Source organism: Phaseolus vulgaris, unplaced genomic scaffold (genome assembly GCF_000499845.2).
Source record: "Phaseolus vulgaris cultivar G19833 unplaced genomic scaffold, P. vulgaris v2.0 scaffold_17, whole genome shotgun sequence".
Classification (NCBI taxonomy): domain Eukaryota; kingdom Viridiplantae; phylum Streptophyta; class Magnoliopsida; order Fabales; family Fabaceae; genus Phaseolus; species Phaseolus vulgaris.
The window spans coordinates 17,478-31,218 of record NW_027174086.1 but is presented as its reverse complement, the minus strand read 5'-3'; the positions used below and the strand labels follow the sequence as shown (position 1 = coordinate 31,218).

General features: G+C 27.2%; 1 protein-coding gene across 1 annotated transcript; it reads right to left on the bottom strand.

The window, feature by feature from the left end:
- Positions 1-2,347: 2,347 nt before the first annotated feature.
- Positions 2,348-11,937, bottom strand: LOC137817142 (flavonoid 3',5'-methyltransferase-like). Its single transcript, XM_068620383.1, has 4 exons — positions 11,782-11,937; positions 11,455-11,685; positions 7,618-7,746; positions 2,348-2,773 (listed from the first exon to the last, which is right to left on the bottom strand). The coding sequence occupies exons 1-4, from the start codon at positions 11,836-11,838 to the stop codon at positions 2,483-2,485; spliced, it is 708 nt and encodes a 235-aa protein (XP_068476484.1). The 5' UTR covers positions 11,839-11,937; the 3' UTR covers positions 2,348-2,482.
- Between the last annotated feature and the right edge of the window lie 1,804 nt (positions 11,938-13,741).

The following is a 13,741-nucleotide window of genomic DNA, read 5'->3' as shown; positions in this document are numbered from 1 at the left end:
TAGGATTTTAAAATTGAGCAGTGCAGTATTTTAGGGCATACCACACGGATTTCAATTTATTTATTTTTTCCTCAGAGGAATGTTCATAATAAAAACTACACACATAGTATTGTGATTTTTATTTATTGAGATATTATTCGGTCTTTCAAAACGTGCTTATTCTGTATTTAAAAAAGGTTAGAATTCTATTTTCGAAATTTTTAGTGAATTTAACTGTCGTTTGATACAAGCAGGGAATCAGGATAAAGAACACGTAGATGCATAATTTCAAACATTATTCTCTTCTCCTTTTCATAACAACCCATATTTTCTGCATAATTATTTAAATTAAATGTTTAAAATAGTAAAATAAAATATATATTAATTGTTTGAAAATGTGAAACTAACTTTTTATAAATATAAGAAATTAAGAGTTTTATATCTTAAGATCTTTCTTTTAGTTAACTCTCAAATAATTATTATTATAGTTGCATATAAATTCTTAAAATTTCTTGTAAATTGATTCTTAAATATTTTAAACTAATTAAAAATTGGTTTTTAATTATTTTTGTGTATTGATTTCATAATTAATTTCATCGCTAAATCTTTGAAATGATTTCATTTGTGTATTGCTTTTATTAAAATAATCCTTTAAAAAATATTTAAATGATCATTTTTAAATATATAGTTTAAATTTATATATTAAAATATAAGATATGTGAGTTAGTAAGTTTTATTATTTATTCTAATTTAAATTTAATTATAATGTTTTTGGTATTTATACTTAATTTACTAAATAATTACTAAAAAATAATTTTGCTAGTAAATGCACTTTAAAAAATTTTAAATGATTATTTAAAAATATTATTTGCATAATTATTATAAAACTATTATCTTTTAATTAAAATATTTTAAAAAATTAAATAAGAAATTTATATTTAACATATTATAAATTTGTATTCTGAAATTTTAAATATGCATTCATTTTATATAATATATATATATATAATTTAAATTTATTCTTTCTCTTTTAGTTTTACCTTCGTTCTTGTATAACTTTTTGCTCTAATATCTACGTGTTCAGCAAAAAAATATTAACCTCAGTGCAGTAACACTGGTTCCTCTTCTTCTCCACCCTCACGTAGCATTTTTTTAAGTATTTCCCTTTAATTGTAAAAAATATATCAGTTCAAATAACTCAGGGAAGATATGGCTTAGAGTTAATTGATATGAAAAAAAAAACATTTTAATTTGTAATTAACTGGTTATAAAGAGTTGTAAATAGTTTAAGAGAAAAATAGTAATATAAATATATGTAAAGCTCACTTGACCATGGAAAGAAGGAGCGTGAATTTTAGTTTTGGGCCCATTTAGTGGGTCATCTATCTGGAGAGCCCTTTAAGATAAAGACTATTTCTTCCTGCACCTCCAAGGTTCTTCTGACACTCCATATAAAACATGAAAATATCTTTTTTATCCTTCTTGTGTCACTTCTTAGAGTAGTTTCTGTATTATGTAATCCGGACACGCATTTAAAAAAAGACTTCCGGATTATATAATCTGGAAACTAATCATGCATCAGGAAAAAGGCTTTCGGATTATGTAACTAATTATGAATTTGAAAAAAGAATTTCGAATTACATAATTCAGAATATTATAGAGAGATATTTTTGAAAATACGAAAATTTATGGATGTGAGAGAAAAATATATGAAGGGGAATCATGTTTGGGCAGCACTATATAAGACGAGGAAATGACAAATATGTTGTAAATTATTTGCTTGAAAAGCCATGAGACTGATCTATTGAGGAAGTATAATAATAATACTAGTTAAGAGAATGACTCATTTTGTTATATTTTGTTGTATTTATATAATTAGAAAACTTTTATCATTTGCTTAAAAAGTCCAAATTACTAGTAACCTGTATTACCGCGCTCTGTGGCTAATGTTGTTTCAATTAATTCTTAAACTTCATTCTTTGAAATTGAAACTTCAATTTCATATTAATTAATAGTTAAAATTTACTCCTTTTGGAAAATATCCCTTGTATTAAATTGGGATTCTTTTAAAAAAAATATCTACATCTATTTTTTTCATTTATATTGTTTTATTATTATAATTTGTTTTTCCAAACATTAAAACATGACTTAATTTGGAATTTGAAAAATGAATAAAAACATTTTTTTACTAATTTTACATTTTATTTCTTGTTCAATAAAATTTTTCACCCATTTTTTCACCTATGTTATATAAGTATTTATGATCTTCTCTTTAGATTGTATCTTCTAGTAAAAAATAACTAATTTTTAATAATAATAGCTATTATTATTTATATGATAGTATGTGAATATCTAATAAAGGAGTAGGTACAAAATGGATGCGAATTTATTATATAAAAAGAATAGAACACGAGTAACTTGCAAAGTTTGCATCAACAACAAAAGGTGTGGGAAATGGTTGTTGCATTGTTAAAAATAACATAATTTTGAACTTTATGAGTGGTCAAATACGTCGACAAAGAGTTACACCGTCTCCGATGGAAACTATTGTTGATTCTACGCGACAATCATCTGCTATGTAGGTGTTGAATTCCAGTGTAGGCTTCCTCTTCTTCCACCACTTATCTTCTATTTTTTCATCCTCAGACATAGCCACTGTACCAAGCCATAAGGTGTTGTCATATGCAATTGTTCCACCCTTCTTCACCAATTTTAACAACACTTCATGAAATTCTATAAAATTTTCCTTCTCAGCATCCACGAATACGAAATCAAATGACTCCCCATGCTTTCCCTGCAATGCACTTTCATTTTCCTTCATTCTCCAAATATAAATTCAAACACAAGCTATATCAATTCAATATAATACAATAATGACTTTTGAACTAATATCAAGAAAATCTTGAATTGGCACATAAAAGGTTAAATTCTAGATGTTGTCAATATAAAACTTTTCTTGTGCCATCACGCAATCATAAATTATCTCCACATTCAAGTAAAATTTATATAACGAATCCAAATTAATATTTGTATCCATAATTAGGTTTCTCAAATTTATACCATTGTGTTTTACTTCAACATTAAACCCCACAAAGCCTAAAGAAGGGGCTTGTTTGTTTGTATTTAACAAGTCATTGTAAAATATCACACCAGAAAAAAAGTTTTTTTTTTCTGTTTTTATCTTCTAACATAAGTTTACTCAAATATGTAAAAAAATTAATAGGTGATTATTTTATTAAAGAAATATTTTTTTCTTAAAAACTATTTAAACAAATAGACCTAAAATGTAGAAGAAACTTTTTGCCCTATGTGATTGATTCTTGTGGGGTCACAAAATATGAATAAACTAAGAGTAATACCACTAAAGTCTAAAGTGTAAGATGTGATTTTTTAAAAAATATTTATATTTTAAATGGATAAAGGATTAAGAAGTTTTATAAATATTTATTTTTTATTTCATTTTACTAAAACTTAATTTTTTTTTTAACTATCTAAGTTTATATAATATTTTGACTATTGTATTCTTGTCAAATTATAATCTCGAGAAGTTTGAAATATAAGAAATTTTATGAATCAATCAAGTGAGTTTTAGATATGTTATTGGTGTACGATTTTAGAAGCTTGTCTAGATTAATTTAGGATTCTAAAATAGTAGAAAGAATTTTTTTTGAGACTACACACACTTTAATCCAAGTAAGAGAATATAACAATTACTTCAATTTAAGGAGTTGATTATTTAGAAGTGTGAATGAATTGATTGAAATATTGGAAAATATATGTATATAAAAGATAATATATATATATATATATATGTTGGTATGATTTAGAGTTATTGTAAAGATATTTGTAGTTAATGATTATTTGTAAGTTGAAATAAGGTAAAATATGTATTTTTAGGTATGAATATGTATATTGGTTAAATTTTTTCATTGTTTTTGCTTTGTTTGGTTGAGAAACGTGGCTCTCGAACTTAATATCACTCAAGAAACACATGATGTTGCCTAAACAAAATCCAAGCAATATGGAATCACTCACTTGTTACCATCATTCAAATGACGTGTGAATATTCAAGCAAAATTACGTAGCTTGAGTAAGGGAGTGGTCGAGGTGATTCTCTCTCTTTTAGAAGCATGTATCTCAAGCGACATGATGGTCACTCAAGTGATATTGAGGATGTATGCAAGGGCAATCAAGCGAGTCTTACTTCTAGAACTTGTTTGAAGATTCCAACACGTGTACGTCACTTAAACAACAAGGCACCTAAGTGATATGTGGTTGCGCAAGAAAATGACTTATTGCCAATTTTGGAAAAGGGATGTTGCTTAAGTGAGATGAGCTCGCTCAAACTACATAAGCTCGCTCAAAAGACATGTACTTGCTTTAATAAGATGATGTTGTGTGTGTTGCTATTTATGGGTTGGTTATATATGTTGAGATATATGATTAAGGATAAGCACATGATAAGTATGGAAATATAGAATATATGTATGATGTGAAATGTGTTATTATTATTATTATTATTATTATTATATATATATATATATATATATATATATATAACGTAAGGTAAATGTATACATGATATAATACATTATTGATACATAGCCCATTATGAATTGTGTAATCTGTTTGGATTAACACACATTTATGATATGAGACTATTTGTGGTGCATGTTGTGTGTGAGATACTTAAGATGATATCATGTCTTAGATAACGATATTGAGTATATTAGTCCATTAAGTAAAGAACGTATTTTCGTTTGATCATGTAAACTAAGACATTAGATGATAAGAAGTTGAAGAAGGTTCATACATCAAACTTGGATAATTAAGCATATGAACTACCCTAACGTGAGACAAATTGGTAAGACATGTTCAATTGAGTCTTTTAGAAAAATTTGTGTGATAGTTACATTATACATTGAAAACATGACTAAATATTTTAACATTTATGAAAATGTTTTAATTGAAATTGTTTATTAAGAATTATTGTATGATTGAAAAAATCATAGGAGTTTATTCAATTATAAATGATCTATCAAGCAAGTATAGTTTATTTAAATCTTTAACAGAACCGTATACAAAAGCTAATGGAAGAAAACTCACGGATCCACCATGAATTATTATGAAAAAAAATAAATCAATCTATTAAAAGATCCCCACAAACGCATGGACGAACACACATCATTCATCATATATTCTATTCAATAGTTAATAAAAATACAATGATGATGTGACGTGGTTTATTTATATAATAACTTGACTAGAAAATTATTTAAATATTTAAATAATTTTTTTATGTAACGTACCAATAAACTACTTTTTATTTTTCCAAATATTTTATACAATTCTTTTACTAATTATTGATTTAATCAAATTAATATCATACTACATTTTCATTATATTTCTGTCCGTTATTAATAATGAAATTTAAAATTAAAACTTAACTTTAATAAGAAAGAACTATCATTATATCATATCATAAACCAATATAAAAAATAAATTTATTAATTTTATGATAATTATATTAAAAATCATCTATAATAATATATATACATATGATTCTCCTTTTATATATATATATATATATTAACTTTAATTATGTTTTAAAATTTAAAAAGAAAATTTTATAATAATATATAAAAATAAATATTTAATAAAGTCATTAATAGTGGTAGTACTGTAACAACATAAACAAATCATGCAGACCCCAAGACCACGATCATTCCCTTCTTTCTTTCTCAAACTCTCTCCCTTTTCTCTTCATTTCACATTTCATACATCATCTATTTTATAATCTGATTACATCACGTTATAGCTGAGGAGTTAAGAAATATTTATACCCGATCAGATTTTCAAACATAATAAGTTCTTTTTTTTTTAAAGATTATTTATTCTCTGTTTTTTTCTTAGGATTTAGTTATCAATCTTAGTGGAGTCAATCTTGGTGGGATCAGTTGAGAAGAATAATTCTCTCAACTTATACTACTATATACTGATTTTTTGATCAGTTTGGATAACTTGCATTAGGTCCTTGAATCTTGAAGTTTATCTGAACTAAGGGGATAAAATTCTAAAAGTTGTTTGGAAAGCAAACAATTAAGGTAAGAAAATTTTTTAATAGCACCCTAGTTCAGAAGATCTAGATGTGGAGGGGATGTGGTCCCAATTTTCAATTTCTCTTGCCAGGAGGTTGTATCTTTATATATTATGTTGTATTTTTATTATTTTAAATAAACTTTTGAACGTTGAGGATCGCGTTTTGAATGATATTGTATGATGAAAATTGTATGAAATTGAATTAATATATTTGGGATAATGTATGGACTGATGTTTGTTTGTGTATTAAGTATTGATGCCTATGTGGTAACAGAGATATTTGAGCTTCACTGATGATGCAAGTCACATACACTAATATCGGTGAGAAGCAAATGGGGGAGTTCATGCATATCATGACATATATGTACGGCTAGGATTGTATTGAACGTACGTTGATCCTTTCTCTTTGATTCGTTGATAATCTTTGGATCAAGTGTTAGTAGCTAATACGACTTACTTAATACGAGTCTTTCAAAATGTCAATTATTATTTTGTTTTGTTGAATATCTTGAAAGACTTTAGAATGTTGTTTTTAAAACTTATATTTTTAAAATATTTATATTTCTATAAGCTCTGATGATGTATTAAGAATATTTTAAAAAATTCTAAGTTTGTATAAAAATATATAAAACTTATACAGTAAGATGTATTTTTGGATATTAGAATTATACTCTGTGATATCAAATCACAAACCGCTATCCATAATAAAGTTATTAAATTTTGTTATCATGGTATTAAAATTTATCTATAATTGAGGGTTCACTTTTTTTTAAAAAAAAAAAATCCCCCAATTTTATCCTTTATAATATTAAAATATAATAAATTGAATAATTATTTATTTTAAATTAAAAATTTAAATTTTAAAAATTTATAAAAAATTGAATTTGAAAAAAAATAAAGAATGTAATTTCTTACAATTTTATCTTAAAACAATATTTTTTTAAAATTCAAATAATTCCTTTCAATAAAAAACATTGACGCAATAAAAAATTACATACAACAAATTTATTTCTTTTATAATTATTTTTAATAAAAATATTTTTATAATTATTAAAATATTATTATTTTAATAGTTATTATAATAATAGTAATTTATAATCATCTTTTAATAAAAAAATACTTATTTATTTAATAAAAATAATAATTGAATAAAAAAATAAAAATAGTTAAATACGTTACATATATATAATAATTTTTATCTTTTAATATATATATATATATATATATATATATATAACTTATCCTTTAAAAGAATAATATACTCAATTTAAAAAGAAGATAAATGAGACAATATGCGTGTTTTCGTAAGCATTAATAGTGATTTTTGTTGAATAAATAAATTTAGAGAATTAACGGTTTAATATTGGTTTATAATTTTTTAAATTTCAATTTGGTCAATTGACTCTACTTTATAATAATGCATGACTATTTAAACTCTTTTAATAATTAAAAAATAATTTTCTAAAATAAAAGAGGCTAAATTACGCCTAAGTCCAACTAAATATGAAATCTAAAAATATTTAGTAAAAGAACACTTACTTGGAGAAGATCTTGGAGGGCAGATAATGCGTCCGCATGGATAAAGTCAATTTTGTCCTCCACTCCTGCTTTCTGGATGAAGGGCAATCCAGTCTCGTATGCTTCTCTATCCACGTCAATCGCTATTATCTGCAACATTCACATTATTTCTTCACACTTTATTCATTATTTTATATTCCATATATTCACATTATTTCTTTTCATAAACTAATACAACCTAAATGGTTATATATGATAGATACCCATAAATAAAAAATATGAATATTTTAATTATTCGTTTATTAATAATGGATAATATAAATATTGTAATATTTAATTTGAATTTTTTTTTTCATTCTTAATAATTTTTATTTAGATATATGGAGAGATTATGAGATTTATCAATTATAAGTTTTGATGACAACAACTATCAACCTATATTTGATTTCACTCACATTGATCAACACCTACACACAAATGATCACCCTATGATAACTAGAGTCAAAGTTGGGGGTTTTAAACCCGAGACATATATTGTTTTTGTTTATGATAACGAAACTATGTCTCTTAAATTTGTGTTGTCTTTTTCATTATGGTTTCAAGCCATGAAAGATTAATACACAACTCTGGTTACAAATAACACGTGGACTCTCACCTCCCTTCCTTTTAGTGCTCATGTTATAGGTTGTAAGTGGCTTTTCTAAAACAAGTTTGATGAATATGGAACTTTTCAAAGGCACAAGGGGTGTTTAGTGGCTAAGGGATTCATTCAAACTCAAGGGTTCGACTCAAATGAAACACATAGCCATGTGCTTAAACCCAACACAATTTGGGTGGTTATATCACATGTTGTTTATGCTAACTGGCATATTCATCAAATTGATATGAATAATGCATTCTTGAATGTTGATCTCATAGAAGACGTATACATGCAACAACCACCAAGTTTTAAGTCTCATAACCCTAACCTTGTTTATAAGTTGAACAAAAGTGTATATAGATTAAAACAAGCTCTGAGATCATGATTTAAAAAGCTCAGTATCATTCTAAAAAAATCTTGGTTTTCACTCCACCAAGAGCAATACTTGTTGTTTGTTCAATTCATGAAGTCCCATACACTTTTTGTTTTAATGTACGTTGATGATATCATTATCACTAGATCTTCTATTGAAGTAGTTACATCTCTCATATCCACCTTAAGCTCTAGGTTTGCTCTCAAAGATCTTTGACCTCTTCATTATTTTCTGGGTATATAAGTATCTAGGATCATTGGTGGTCATTTGCATCTGTCTCAGGCAAAGTATATCAATGATTTATTGAGGCGTACTAACATGAGAGTTGCGAAACCTCAAGCTACTCCTATGATCTCTTCCTTTCGTCTTCAACAAAATGTATTTGTAGTTGTCCAAAATCTCAAATTTTATAGATTTTTTATTGGTGCTCTTAAATACATATTCATCACTTGTCCAAAACTCTCATATATTGTTAACAAGGTCTTCCAATACATGTATAACCCACATGAATATCACTAAAAGGCGGTGAAGAGGATTCTACGTTATCTTATTGGTACAAATAATCATGGCTTGTTGATCAAATGTGGCTCAAACTCTTTCATCATATGTTTTGTTGATGCTGATTAGGATATTGATATTGATGATAGAAAATTTACTACTGGTATTATGTTTATCTTGGATCCAACATTGTTTCATGGAGTTCGCACAAACAAAAAGTGGTGTTTAGGAGCAGCACAAAGGTTGAGTATCGAAGTATTGACGCGGTCCTTGCTGAACTAAAAACTTATAGACAATTTGGGAGTTGTTTTCCTCAGTGTCAATCCTATTATGCATTCTTAAACCAAACATTTTGAACTAGACCTGCATTTTATTCGTGATTACGTCCAAGAAAGGTAGGTTGCTCTCATTCATCTCCTTGTTTACTACCAAATCACGAATATCCTCACAAAGCCATTGTCTAGCATTTCATTCACTACACTTCGGAATAAACTTATGGTGGTCCTCAATCCAACCATAAGTTTAAGGGGGGTCTTCTTATAATGTAATCAACCCTTGCATGGTATCACTATGGTAAATGAATTTCTCTCTTGCATGTTCATTTCTCTCTCTTTCTTCCTCCCAACAGGTTCCATAAGCTAAACAAGCAAATATGCCTTAGTGCATCCAAACTACTCATGTTAAAAGGAGCAACCATACACACCAATCCCTTGCAAAAACTGATTACACGATGAAATAAATAAAAGTTTGGAATCTTGTGAACAATGTGGTCGTGATTGTTGAGGGATGGATGATTTTTTAACAAACAACATAGAGAACAATGACTGATTACGACATTAGAAAATTGGAGGCTTTAGGTGATCTTTGAAGGTGGAGTTTCACAAAAGTTGGATCAGAGACCAAAGATTGAAACCACTTTCTCACGGAGTTGAATCACAATAGAGATTTCACTAGAAGCCATGACATAATTTCAAATATGAGTTTGTCACTAATTGTTGCTCCTACCATATCGTGTGAGTACAAGTTCAATGGGCTAGTCAAAGGGTAAAGACCAGTTAATGTCATGGAAATTTTTCGAGAGGGAAAAAAAGTTTTTCTCCAACCATTATTCTTACCTAAGGTAAGGTGATGAAGGACCATCCCAACATATTCAATCATCACAACTCAGGCTAAGGGTAGAGAAAATTATGAAGCTCTATAAAATATATTCTATCTCTTAGTCTTGTATAAATTTGTAAAATGTAGAATAGTTTTAATCCTGGACCTTGTATTATGGGTCATACTTAGAGTAGAATAAACATAAGCTAAAAAATGTATGACGTACTTTTAGAAACTCGCACTTGAGGATTCAAGCAAGGGATTTCTGTAAGCACTACACAACTTACTTAAGCATTAAACCCTAACCCTAACTTGTCGGTAGCTTTCATGACACGACACCTACATTTCCTCTAGCTTATAAATAAGACCTTACAGTCATGTAATATTGAGACTTATTTGAGTAATGAAACTTTAGCCTAAATCAGAATCATTCACCCTCTTGTCTCAACTCTCTCTTTGCAAAAGTTCAAGTAAACCTAGGCCAGGAGAAACCAAGAAGTAGAACTCTACTTCCTCAAGTGTCCATTTCCAATCCTTCCTTCATTAAAATACAACTTTCACTACATCCAAACCAAGCCTCATTCCATTCCATTCGGCTTGAAAACACATGGAGCATCAATAACTCCATCATAAGGTTTACATCAGTTATATACTGGAAATTGGTCTCGTCTTATCTCTAATTAATGTGTGATTTCCAACAATAGTCATATCTTCTTGTTTTGACGATAAAAAATACTCACTATATACTTATCCAAAATAAAATAATATTTTAACCGAACAAATTTTTTAATAAAAAGTTAATTAAAAATATCAAAATTTATAAATTATTTAAAACTTAATTAAATAATAAAATAATAATAATAAATATATACTAACCATTTTATATAGTTATTTGATAATTACTAATATATATTAATTTATAAATATTAAATATATTTCTCTCATATAAATATAGAAGAAGAGTTGTATCATAATCAAGTAAAAATAAATGTACATAACAAATCACAATATAAGTAACGAGGATCAAATAATCATTAACTAAAAAAATATATGAAACAAAAAATTAGAGATGCAGATGTTAAAAATACAACACGCTTGTTCTGACAAAGATGATCTTATATCCCCTCGCTAGAACATATATTATCTTCTCGTTAGAACACATATTGTGAGATACAATTGTTTTTAAAAAGATAGTATTACTTCAAACCTAAAATTAAAAGTTAAAAGAAAAAGTGGGATGTTATTATACCTTGGCATGAGGAGGAAGAGCTAGAGCCGTAGAAAGAAGCGAATAACCCGTGAAAACTCCAATTTCTAGTGTTTTCTCAGCCTTCATCATTTTTATAAGAAAAGATAGGAATTGTGCTTCATCTACAGGAACATTCATCAAACTCTTCGCACCATATTTCTCCACTGTTGTCTCTCGAAGTTTCTTCAATTGCTCGTGCTCTTTGGGATACGCACTAGTTTCAAGGATGTACTGTTTATAGAACAATTTGAAGTTAATTCAGGATTTATCAGATGAATTTGAAGAATATATGCATATATGAAGAAGCGATTGGGTTAATTTAATTACCTTAGCAAGTGCTGGACTTTTCAGGATCTTGCTCTTCGGTGCTGATAAGTCCTCCATTGTTAACGTGGAGAGCAATTGCAGGTTTTCGGTGGCTCAACCTCAACGATGAACTTCTCCATAAAAACAACCTTAGCGTTGACCTTTTTGAGAGGGACCATCAAACTAAAATAATTTTTTATATTTATTGAAAATGTCATTTATGTAGAGATACTTTTATAATAGTAAATTATTAATAAGGAGAGGTTAGTTAAATTTATGTATATCAGCAACTTAAAAAATAATATAACATATTAATAAAAATAAATATCAATTATATATGGCATCGGAGGATAAGAATAGCACCAAATGTTTATATGCTACAACAATGTTTTTTTTTATCTTAAGTTGGTCGTAGACTTATATGTACAAGATTCTTTCTACACATGATTTATTTTATAAATCAAAATTAATTTATGTATTAATTAATTTATACAATTTTTTTATAATTTTCAACTTTTTACTTTTAATTTTTTACAAGTAAAAATGCTTTTTATTCCACTCACCCCAAGAGTCCATAAAATGAATTATTCAAGCTCTTAAACTTCCATCTTATATTATATTAACAGCTCACAATACGTTACAAGTGCACATTAATAATTTTTTATATGAAAATTGTAACTCTCTTTCTCTTAAAATGTAGCTTTTTCTATCCTCTTTATTAGTCTATAATGTACTGAAGATCAATCTCTCTCTTCATCAATGTGTAATAGTTGTTAAAATAATAATCATAATCTATAATAATAATAATAATAATAAAAGAAAATTATTTTAATTGAAGCACACACTTCTTTTTTAGAAATTATTCATTTTGATCTTTTTTCACATAAAAATTATTACTTACATAACTATACATTATCTCATTATCATCTATTTGAATCTTTATCTAATCAGTTAGTTTTTACTTTACCTTTTTACCGAAAAAAACAGCTATCTAAAAAAAGTTATAAGTTATCCTAGCACTCCATAGATGTTAAGAAACAAATAGTATTTTCAAAATATAAATTAATATTAAATTATAACTTATTTAAATGATATATAATACACATTTCTTGATTTTGTGTATATATTTCATATTCATATTTACACAAAATTTTGAGTATCATAATTATTTTATGGATGTGTATATAATAGAGAGTAAAGAAGAATAGATGCAAAATTTTATTTTATATATAACTATCTTACTATCTTTTTTTATCTTTCATATCTTTCTTCATAATATATTAATACATAATAGATAGAATTGCAATAATTAGTGACACATTTCCTAGAGAGAATTAGTATGCACTTGTGACCCATTAATTTGAGTTGTTAAGATAAGATAAGATGAAGGCAATTACTTTCTGCACCCGATTAATTGTTTCTTGCATCCAATGTAACTTTTTAAACCCAACTTTGTCCTTGTCACATATTTGCTTACGGATATTAATATCCGGAAGTCAAAGATTTGCTTATGAACATCAATATCTAGAAGTCACATGCCTATGGATATTGACATTCGGAAGTGTCAGCTTTGCCTATGAATATTGACATTCGAAAGTGTCAGTTTTTCCTACGGATATTGGTATCCGGAAGTGTCATGTTTACCTACGGATATTGTCATCCGGAATTGTACTATTTAACTATGGACATCTTTATCCGAAAGGCACTATAATGCTTCCGGATATACATATCCAGAAGTCCATCATTTTGGTATTTTTAATGGATTAAAACCCACTAAACTAAACAAATTTAAAGAATTAAGTTATGGACTTTAATCCAAAAACAACTACTAAAGACAAAATAAAATTGCGAAACATGGGCCTAATTTTCATTGAAGTAGCAAACCAATAGTTTGGTGAAATTCTTGGATGGAAGTGCAATGGAAAGAAACCAAGAGAGTCATGTTTGTAGGACCTTTTATCTCCCAACGAATGTGTGCCAT

Bases quoted from the DNA above. Each gene is read 5' to 3' on its own strand.
- LOC137817142 (XM_068620383.1), bottom strand. From the start codon at position 11,838: ATGGAGGACTTATCAGCACCGAAGAGCAAGATCCTGAAAAGTCCAGCA. The intron at 7,747-11,454 runs GTATAATAACAT...TGAATGTTGCAG, and splicing joins CTCTTCCTCCTCATGCCAAG to ATAATAGCGATTGACGTGGA. The intron at 2,774-7,617 runs GTAAGTGTTCTT...AGTGCATTGCAG, and splicing joins CCCTCCAAGATCTTCTCCAA to GGAAAGCATGGGGAGTCATT.